General features: G+C 50.9%; 1 protein-coding gene across 2 annotated transcripts in view; it reads left to right on the top strand.

Moving 5' to 3' along the window:
* JADE2 (jade family PHD finger 2) overlaps positions 1-10,881 on the top strand; it is a 69,636-nt gene that overhangs the window by 27,708 nt on the left and 31,047 nt on the right. For both annotated transcript variants that reach the window (XM_027682348.1, XM_027682346.1), the window contains one exon: positions 6,438-6,607. In XM_027682348.1, the coding sequence (XP_027538149.1) occupies positions 6,438-6,607 (170 nt within the window). The remainder of the gene's footprint in view (positions 1-6,437; positions 6,608-10,881) is intronic.

Raw genomic sequence — 10,881 nt, 5'->3', positions numbered from 1 at the left:
GCAGGAGGGATGGGGTGTGCAGGGATGGGGTGGATGTGCAGCCTGCAGGAGGGATGGGGTGTGCAGGGATGGGGTGGATGTGCAGCCTGCGCAGCAGCCACCCAGGCATTACGTCACCTGGAGCTGCACTCACTGGCTGCTGGTACCCGGAGGGCAGGACACTGCTGCAAGCAGCGTTAACCCCTTCCTGAACGCCCTCAGTGCCACTTGGGTAGCACAAAGGGACCTTCCCCGGGGCTGAGCAGTGGCCACTGGTGTCTTGTGCAGTCAGGGGGTGCCTTTTGGGGACGGCTGCTCCTGTTACTGGAGCTTGGTGAATCCTCCCGGGGCCAGATCCGGCTGCTTTGTTCTCCCCAAAACTGCCGCAAAAGCCGAGCGGGAGCTTCAGAGCTGAACCAGGCGTTTGCTGCCTGCGTAGGTTTTTGGGACAAGCACTTTACAGAAGGTTTAGGTTATACCCAAGGGCAGTGCCAGCCCAGCAGCAGCAGTGGGGACCATCTGCACGGTGGCCCTGGGCTGCTTGCTGGAGCAGGGATGTGCACGGCAAGGGTGGGTGTGATGTTCCCTCCATCGGCTTTTTCTTGCGAGGAATGTGCTTGTTACAGCCCCTGACATGTGGACAGCTTACAATGGCACAAAGAGGGGTGGCAGACGGGGCCATCAGCCACCACAGGTTCCTCTTCCCGGGCCCAGCCCTGACCCCCTGGCTGCTGTTAATGTACGTAGGAATTTTCGTGGATTTGCAGAGGCTGTTGCCAAATCTTGAGGGGGTTTTGGCTCCAGCAACCAATAAGAAAATACTGCAAATCCTTTATTTTCTGCACGGAGCGGTCCCAGCAGTGCCATCTGATTCTGCTCAGGTTCTTGCTTGTTTTAAAATAAAAGGGTTTGGTGACAGTGGCCTGTTGACATTCTCTGTGTCACCTCTCTCGTCCCTGGGACCAGCCACCTCCAGCCCTTTCTCTGCTCCATCTGCAGGAGGATGTGTTGGCAGACCCTGGGTACCAGTGGTCCCTCCTGTGGGGTCCAGGGGCTCTGGTTACAGGTGACTTGTGCCAGGGGTGACAGCAGGATGCCCACAGGGCTCTGAGCTCTCCAGCACCCTGTGCTGGTGACCAGGGTGCTCCAGGTGTTTCCTGGAGTATCTTCAGTGAAGGAGGGGAGGGGTGAAGTGCACAGGTACCTGTTAGCACCAAAACCTGGATCCTAAAGATGCTTTTAGGCTCATCCAGCTGGTCCAGCCAGCTTGCATGCAGGTCTGAACATCAGGCCAGTTAATTTAAAACCTAACCATTTAATATCTTCTTGGCGTTCCCTTTCTTCTTTGAACCCAGCTTTGGGAGGATAGTTTTTGGCTCATGGTTTTATAGACTTTACTAGAAGCCATAAAAATGCAATAAGTAGGCGTAACATGGTCAGTAAATCAGGGTGTGGGTACGCTGAGGGTCACAAAATCTCGTGTGTGGGTTGCAGCTCATTATTGTGACCATCCACCACTATCTCCAACCCCATCCTTCACACTTACACCCCCAGGCTCTTTTTCTAACATCTTAAATTTTGCTCTGCTATGGAGAAGCAGTGGCATCTATAAAATCTGTTAGCTTGAGTTCATGAGAAGATGGGGGGCATCTGGTCCAAATGGCCTGCTAGATACCATTTTAATAAACAGAAAGTAAAAATCATCCTTTAAATTGGCCTTTTAAAGTTGTCGTGTGCTGCAGGAGAATTCCCCTGTGAGCAGAGCTGGCAGTAGGAGCAGTATCAGCATCCACTGAAGGTTGCTGGCAGAGTTATCTTTCCACTGACTTTCCTAAGCTGATTTATTTATGGACACTGGGCAAGACTAATTTAGACTGGAATGGAGGTAAAGAAAAGATGACAGACTAAAGCCTTTGCTGTAATAAAATTAAGTATTTTCAGATGAGAAACACTATGCAGGATTAATTATTTCTATCTGGTATATTAAAAGGGAGCATATAGAAAAAAATGCCTTCTCCCTTCAGCCAAGTGAAGCATTCAGTTTACAGAGATGATTAACCATGGGAATTTGCTGAGTATATTTTATTACTGTGTAATCTTCTCCAGGGATGGATGTGATCCTCAAGAGTGTTGGGGTCCACTTACTCCTTTTCCTCAAGTGCCCTTGAGACCCACTTTCAGACTAATGGCCTCAGGTTTGTTGTGCTTTTTCAGGCTGATCCCAATTTTCAGCCCTTCGTTTAAATGAGCCTTTGACTGATACAGATTTTTTTTTAAAATGTCATGTCTCTGTCTGGATAAATAAAGGAGTGAATGCTCCTCCAGTGTGATCAAGCTCCTGCAAATGGTTTGGCTCTTGGTGGAGGCTTTGCCTCCGTGATTCTTCGCCCTGATGCTGCAGGGAATTTGGGTGGGTTGCTGGCATGTTTGAAGCTCCTCATCACCCAGCCTGGGTTTCTTTTTGTCCACCGAGCAAATATTTGGAGACTTGAGTATTTCCAAAGGGATTAAACCTTGTTCCTGCATGGAAGTGGAGCCCTGATGACATGCCCAGCTCTCAGGGCCCAACAGGAGATGGGCAGGAGACCCTACTGAGGGCAACCCCCGTGGTTTGTTCCCTTTTTCTCTCTGTGTCTCCATTGCAGTGTGTCTGGGCAGCACAAAGCTGGAAGCTTTTTGGGCTGAGTTTTTTGATGCTGTTGGAGTTGAGGAGGGCTGCACAGCTTGGTCTGTTTTCTGTATTGCTGTAAGGCAGGGCACAGACTTTGCCAAAGGATTGCTCTCTTGTATTAAATTGCAGGATCTCTTCCTTCCTAGCCCAAGGCACTGTCACTGCAGTCATTGATCTTTATACCTGAACACCAAGAAGCTCTTTGCAGGTGTGTTAACTTGTGTCAGGAAGGAGTGAGCTGCTTTTTAGGAATATGATTTTACCCACTAAAGCACATCCAGGAATTGATGGGAGGCTGTGCACCTCTGGGCATCACATCCTGCTCGGTCTTCCCAGAGGCTTTGGGTGTCCCATGTGAGCCTCAGCTTCTGGCAGCCTCCAGCTCCCCTGGGGATGGGAGGGGATGCTCATGGGAGCAGGCACAGCCTCTCATACGATTTGCTGATTTGTTTGCAAGCCAGGAAAACCTCTTGTTTAAGTCAGGAGGTTGATCTGGACCAGGCTTCCACCGGGTCTCCGTAGGGTTATACAAGCTGCTCACTGTATGACAAATAATTTAGCAGTTATTTCAGTTTTTTCACTTCTGACCTCCTCCATTTGCTGATATTTGAAATGGTGAGAATGTGGCACAAATGTGTCCCAGCATCCCCTGAATTAACTCGAGGGGATCCAGCCCATGCTGCCTGATCAGTGTGGGGGCATGGGGTCATGCCCATGGAGAGGAAACTCCAGAAGTAAAGTTTAGTGGTTCTGTTAAGAAGATACATTTCATATTAATACTTATTCCTTGTAGGACCAATAACTAGTAATGGAAAGTGGCTGCCGAGTGCTGCAGCACCTGATCATCCCTCCCTGATCCATGTGTTCCCAGATGGGGAAGGCACCTGCCATCTCTGCATTGGCACGTTTCAAACCTTTGAACAGAGTGCCAGCGAGCACGTGGAGCTTGTTAGATGTTTGTATCTTAATTACCTTGATCTTCATCATCAGTGACACGGTGAGAAGCAAAGCGTCACTCTGTAAGTGCCAGTTCCCATTAAACCAAAGCAAACCCCATTTAATTAGTGTCAGGAAAAGCTGGACGTCAGGAGCTGGTGCTGCTGTTGTCATCAGTGAGCCCCTGAGCTCCCTGTGGTCTCTGCATCACCAGGGGCTGTGCAAAGCCAGGGCCTGAGAGTCTGCACACATCAGGTTTGGAGAGGTTTGGGAGCACGGGGCAGGCGGATCCGTGGCTGGGGAGGGGCACTTGTCTCCCATCTCTGAGCACCAGGTTCAGCAAAGATCCTTCTTCACGAGGTACCTGCAGAAAGAAGGTGGAGGCTGCCCATGGAGCTGACATGCCCAGGCTCAGGCAGGTGCTGTGTCCCTCACTGGCAGTGCTCAGCTCTCAGTGGTGTCCTGTGTCCTGTGTCAGTGAGAACCCCAGGAAGTTTCTCCGGTCACGTCAGCATCCTTATCACACCAAGGGCATTTCAGTGCTGTCAATACAGTGAATGACCTGCTCAGGATACTCCTGTGATATGTACACAGAGCATTAATCTTTGCCCTTTTATGCCAGGGTAAAAATAGCAGCTCCTTCCTGCTGCCATCCCGAGCATCCCGGGCTGGCCGGGTGTCAGACCATCACCTGTTGCAGCCGCCTGTTGGGTGAGCAGCTTGTGTAACTCGGCTTAGGGGAGGCTTACAGGGCCAGCCTCGTGCTGCTCAGGCAGCTCTTTCCAGCCAGAACATCCATTGCAGTTGGAGGATTGCTTTTTTTCTCAGCAGCTCTGAGGTCTCTCCTGTGAGACAGCCCTGTCCAGCCTGGCTGCTGACCCTCCCAGGGCCTGTTTCTGTTCAGGGATGAGCTGGACGTGGGAAGGAGAGGTTCAGTCCTCTGTGAACCATGCACCTTACACCAGCAACTTCTGCTTTTTTTTTAATAGCATCTTCCAGTGCCTAAAGGAGCTACAAGAAAGACTGGAGAGGGACTTTTACAAGTCCTAGACAAGGGGAAATGGCTTCCCAGTGGCAGAGGGCAGGGTTAGATTATATATTAGAAAGAAATTCCTCCCTGTGAGGGTGGGGAGGCCCTGGCACAGGTTGCCCAGAGAAGCTGTGGCTGCCCCATCCCTGGAAGTGTTCAGGGCAAGGTTGGACAGGGCTTGGAGCAACCTGGGCTAGTGGAAGGTGTCCCTGCCCATGGCAGGAGGAGGGGGAACTGGATGATCTTTAAGGTCCCTTCCAACCCAAACCATTCTGTGATTCTATGATTTTAGGGGTTTGGGAGCTCCTTAGATGTCAGTCCTGAAGCTTTGGCTGGAGCATGCCTAGTTTCAGTGTTATTACTCCATCTGCATTAAATACAGACATTACTGAATCCCCAAGACCTGTTCTGGGTTACAGTGAGCTCGTTTTAAGATGTGGGGACTGAGAGCTGTCCTTTCATGGGGTTATTTTCATTTCCTGACCTGAAATTTGGAGATGTACTCAGGGCATTGGGTCACATCTTTATTTTCAGTTTACTGGTGGGGAAAGTAAAGCAAAAGAGATGAAGATAATCCATGCTTTGATGTTTCAAATTGTTACTTCTCCTGCTGGTGGCTCCTGAAATTCGTCCAGTGTTCGTGACAGCAGAAGACAACAATTAAACTGCATGCTGAGCCTGTAGAAAATCCAGGTTATTTTCCCTGCCCTGCCACAGATTTCCTTCCTGACCTTGGGCAAGGCAGGTAGGATCCCATTCCCAAGGACAGCTGGGCACAAGTTTCTTCCCTTGGCACTCAGAGACCTTGGAGCATCTGGTACCACGATTCATCTGGTTGTGTGATGGGCACGATGGCTTTGCCCCAGACACATCACAGAGCACCAGGCACTCAGTGCTCTGACATTAACTTACACAGCAGGACAGAAGGCAGATAAAAGTCTTGCAGGCATCAGTGGCCTTCCCAGCTGGCTCTGGTGCAAGAGCAGGGCTGGGTCCTCCAGCTTTGCACGGGGAGAAGCTGCTTATAAGAGGTTGATGTGCTGCAGCAGGTTGCTATTTGGTTGTTGTTTCTTTGCAGCATCTTTGTGTCTCGGTATCTGTGCCAGGAGGTGGATTTTGTGGGAGGAAATGTGAGCTGTGCAAATGCTGCAGCGAGCTCCAGCTCCCAACTTCGCCGAGATCTGTCAGCTGGCACCACGGGCTGCTTCTCATTTCCAGCTTGCCCTCTGCTTGCATGTCATTAGGCATGACACTGGTGACATGTGCATGGCAAGTACCAGGCACATTGCTGCAGAGTTGCCAAGGAGAGGCAGCAGAGCTGACAGCCGGCGCCTGGTCGCTCTCTGGGCAGGGAGTTTGCAGCAGATAAACTCCTCTCCCCACCCCTGTGGTTGTGATTAGACTCAGAACAAATGTCACAGGCCACCATGGGATGTCCTCCAGTGCCAAGGCTGCCAAAGTGGTGCCCAGCACGGTGTGGACGTGGCACTGCAGTGGCACAGCACACTGGAGGTGTTCATGGGGGAGGTAATGGCTGGGGGGGGTCACTGTTGCTCTCAGTATTTGGACCATCATATCCATTGTAGCTCATTTTTCTCATGTAAAGATTAAATTTCCGCAGGTGAATGGGAAAACTGTTGCTGTAGTAGAAGTAAAGTTGCCATGGACCTGTGCTGGGGCCTCTGTCAGTGCACGTGGGTTGACTTGGGTGCTTTCATTCTTGGAGTAGGGTTTGTACCGACCTGGTCTCACCCTCCGGGGCAAGAAACAGAATTTTTGTGAGTTGTAGCTCCTTTTCAACCTCTCCTTCTTTCCTTCCAGGATCATCCCCCAGCTGGAGAGCTCCCTCTCACAGGTGTCACCGAGCAGCCTGCCTGGCTCCGAGATTTCAGAAGCCACAAGGACTTACTTGCAAGGAATGAGCCGCTATGACCTGGACGAGCTCGATGCCTGCTGGTTGGAGCTTGTCAATATGGAGCTCAAGGAGATGGGTGAGTATTGCAGTTGTTTTTTTCCTTGCCTGGGTGTCCCAGAGTGGGCATTTGGGCTTTTTGGGTAATCATGTGGGGCAGAAGGCCCTAAGGAAGAAAGCTCAGAAACGCTGGTCCTGATTGCCTCCTTTCCCAGGATATCACAGCATAACATTGCCTGCACCACTGCTGTTATATCACTGCACATTCTTCAAATCCTTTAGTGCATTTTGGTCGAGTGCAAGTACCTGAGCTTGGAATTTGACCATTGGCACTAGTGCTTAGCATGGTCTGCTGGGCAGATTTGTTGGCACAGACCCCTGGGTGTGCAGTCCTGCCAGACCGTGGAGGGATTTTCCAGTCCTTGTTAGGTAAGGGCTGCTGTGATGTGGCTGCTGCTGTGCAGGTAAGAATAACACCTCAATAAAACATTCACCCTGTGAGGTCAGTGAAGGCTGAAGTGTGCCTGCATGAAGCATTCCTTGCAGTGGCAAAGGTCTTTCAAGGGTGGGGCAGAGTATGTCACCAAGTGCTTGAGCAGATGGGATCATGCACTGCAGAGCAGGAGGGTTGTGCTGGGTCTCACAGGCAGCTGGCTGAGGGCTGCAGTGAGATTCAGGAGGAAGGCAGGAATATGCACTTTAGTGAGCTTGCCTGGAGCATAAACCAGCTCAGAAGTTGGCCACCACATTGCCTGATCTTGGGAGATGTCTCTCTTCTGATGTACTCACGATTTACATTTTGTTACCATGACCTTGGGAAAGTTACAGAGGCTGCTTTGACAGTTGCTCTGATTATCTGTTGTAGGTATCCTGTATATTGGAATTTCCATAATCTCAGCATTGTGGAGCCTGCAGCATCACTTGCAAATCACAGTCAGTTTTGCCCTTGTTAGCTGGTCTTGCCTCAGCAACCTCAGCTCTGTCTTGGGCAGAGGTTTGGCTTCTCCAGCTCAGTTTGGTTAAATTTGGCTGGCTTTATTATTTCTTCAAAGTATTAGGTTTCAAGTGCAGTGTCCTAAATGGCTTTCAGATGTGGAGCTCCTGTGCTGATGGAAGGCTGAGATAGCTGGAAGGTCTCAGCCCCAGGCCAGATGGGAGCTGGCTGCTGGTGTCCCCACGTCACCTTTGGGCCCAACCTGAGTGTGCCAGGGGACAGAGGCGACTTCTGCAGTGCCCTGGGAGGCAGCTGGGTTTAGGAAGGGAGCTTGAGCTTCATCCCAGCAGTACCCCCTTGTAGCCCTGCTCTGTGCAGGTGCTCTGGGTGGGCTGGCACCTCAGCATCCCCGTGGATCGATGTCAGGACACAGGTCATGCTCTGCCACTCTGCAATTCTGAGCAAAATCCGTTCTTCTTCCTCTATCTCCTTGTCAGAGTCACATCCCCCATGGCAGCCACGTCAGCACAGAGTCTTGGGGCAGTGGGTTTCTTTGGGGGGGTGCATTTTCCTGCCCGTGGGAGTGGTGGGGTTTGGGTGCTCAGAGAGGAAAGCTGTTGCAGCACATCTGTTGCTTCTCGCCTCCAGGGCTGTGCCAGAGAGAGGCTTTGCTTCCTCTGCTTTCCAGGGTGGGATCTGGGTGCCCTTCACCACCCAAGAGGGAGGATTGCTGTGGCCTGGGTTGGTCCAAAGGCAGTCCATAAATAGTGCTTTCTCCCGGAAGCCCTTGACATTAATGACACGCCGAGATTTCCAAACCCGCTTTGCTAATCTCTGAGGTCATTAACGTGACTTAACTGGAGAACTGCAGCCTCCCCTTCCATTCAGAGGAGTCAGGAGTTATCTCCCAGCCTTAAGAGATAGGCAGAAGTTTAAATTCCTCCTGGGTGTTTGGCTGAGTTGTTGTCACTGGGCAGTCCAGGGGCACAATATGTCATTCCCAAAATATTTAATGACAGAGAAGGATCCTGATCTCTGACTGGCTCTTGAGGATCTAGGAGGAGGAGAGCTGGAAAACACCTATGAGATCATCCAGCTCTCCTTTCGTGGATCCACGTAGCACATGCCTTTTCCAGTCCTTTTTAGGTCACCCCAGGGATGGAATTTTATCACTGGGATCAGATAAACCTCCAGATAGCTCCGTCTCTCTGCATTCTGCCTGCTGATTCCTCTTCCAATTAGGTGGAATTGCTGTGAAAAGCAAAACTTCTACATGAAGAGCAAAAGTTTCAAACATAAAAGAGCTTTAAATAGTTTTAAACCCCCCAGTAAGATGCCTCAGGAGCTATTGCTGTACTTGGTGGAAATGTGCTGTTTAAAGAACCTCTGTGTGCTAGAGATGAAGTCAGTATTTAGGCATGCCTAAGTGTTTTATTTGTTGCTGCTGCAATATGAGATTGTAAAAAAAGTGGATCTGAAGAGGGCTGAATGAAACCCTGAGCCAGATTTATGTCCATGCCACTCCAGGCAGCACAGGCCTTTCCTTTTAGATGGGAGCCGTGCCGTAAGTTTTCTTTTTTATATTAACATTTTATGCTGTATTTTGTGATCTCCACTAAATCCAAAGCCATTGTAAGAGCAGGGCTAGAGAGACTTCAAAGGGCAGGGCTGAAAGATCCCTTTGCAGTGATCGGCACTTCATAAACACATGGAAAATCCTGAAGAAATTGCTAAAATTGTTGTCGGAATCAATTTTGCTGAAGGCAGAGTTGAAGTTTCTAAGTATTCCCTTGACTTAATCCATATGGTGTATTCTGCTCACATATGCCCACCACAGCTTCTATCTTGGGAGCTGGAGGTGTTCCTGGTATTTTATGGCAGGAACATGCAAAGGTCACATGGATTGCTTTTGAAGCTCTGGGGGGAATTCATCGCTGCATACTTGAGATATGTCTGTGTACTAATGAGATGATGCCTCCCTCGGCAGAGGTGAGATTGGTCAAATAGATGTGAAATAAGCTGAAGTCAGTGGAGGACCCCTGGGGAAGACGTGCTCTCTGGAGCAGAGGCTGCAGTTCGTCGTACTCCCGCAGCCTGATGCTGCCTCCCTGGCAGTGCTGCGGGTCCCAGGCTGAGGCTGCTCCCATCCCACTGCATGCTTTTGGGATTCTAGGAGCCCCTTTTCCACCCTGAGGCAGCAGGTTGGCGTTCCCCAGGCAGAGCCTGTCTCCAGGCAGCTGCTGCCCACCCATGGGTGTCCATCCCCGTGTCCGGGCTGTGCAGGGCCACCCCAGGGGATGATCATAGAATGGTTTGGTTTGGGAGGGACCTTAAAGATCATCCAGTTCTAACACCCTGTCATGGGCAGGGACACCTCTCACTATCCCAGGTTGCTCCAAGCCCTGTCCAACCTGACCTTGGACACTTGCAGGGATGAGGCAGCCACAGCTTCTCTGGGCAACCTGTGCCAGGGCCTCACCAGCCACACAGGGAAGAATTTCTTCCTAGCAGCCAATCTAACCCTGCTCTCTGTCACTGGGAAGCCATTGCCCCTTGTCCTCTCTCCATGCCCTTGTCAGAAGTCTGTCAGCTCTCTCATTATTTTATCAGCTTGAGGAGCAATGCCCCCCTGTGCCATGGCTGCAGCATCCAGTGGTGCATCCAGCTGCAGGGCATCCAGGGCTGCTGTCCCACCACGAGGGTGCTCCCCAGGGCAGGCTGGCAGGAGGAGGGGCAGAGGTCTGTCGTTTTTGTAGTGGGATCTGTTTGCTTTAACAGCCATGGGGGACCCCTCCCAGCTTTGGCCCTGCACCCCTTCCCTGCCGTGCCCCCACACCCAGGCTCACCCTGCTTTGCCACTCAGAGCTTGGGAAAGCCCAGTAATAACTCAGGGTCTGTTTGTTTGGATATTGTTATTGTTGTTGTTTTGAAGAGATCCTGCCAGTTTGGAGCTGTTTTATAACGTGTCTGTGCTGCAGCCCACAACAAACATCCGTGTGTAGCCTGGAATCCTGGAATCTTTGTTCTCCCCCGAGTTCATAAGCTCGTGGCACAGGTACCATTTCAGCAGCAGAAGGGTGGGCTGTGTGGACAGAGGAACCAGCAGACCCTCCACTACCTGGTGGTGTTGTACAAGCAGGAGATATTTCACAGAGGTACTGATGTAGAGTGTAGAATTGTTATGGGAGCACATTTAGGGCTGGAAGCTGCTCTCAATGTCACTGTGTTGGTCTGGATTAATGCTGTTGCTGTCAAAGGGAGGAGGACTCACCTGAGCTGCCCAGAGGCAGGTGCCACTCTCACACTTTGCTGGTGGGCTGTTGCTCTTCGTGTAGGGGTCCATCCCCCAATTTAAGTCAAGAGCAGAACTCACCTTTGTAAGCAGGCGAGTTGATGGGCTCGGGGGGTGAAAGAGGCAC

Source organism: Neopelma chrysocephalum, unplaced genomic scaffold (genome assembly GCF_003984885.1).
Source record: "Neopelma chrysocephalum unplaced genomic scaffold, ASM398488v2 Primary Assembly neopelma1_63, whole genome shotgun sequence".
Classification (NCBI taxonomy): Eukaryota; Metazoa; Chordata; class Aves; order Passeriformes; family Pipridae; genus Neopelma; species Neopelma chrysocephalum.
Note: the sequence above shows the minus strand (reverse complement) of the source record. Positions and strands in the feature narration are given on the sequence as shown.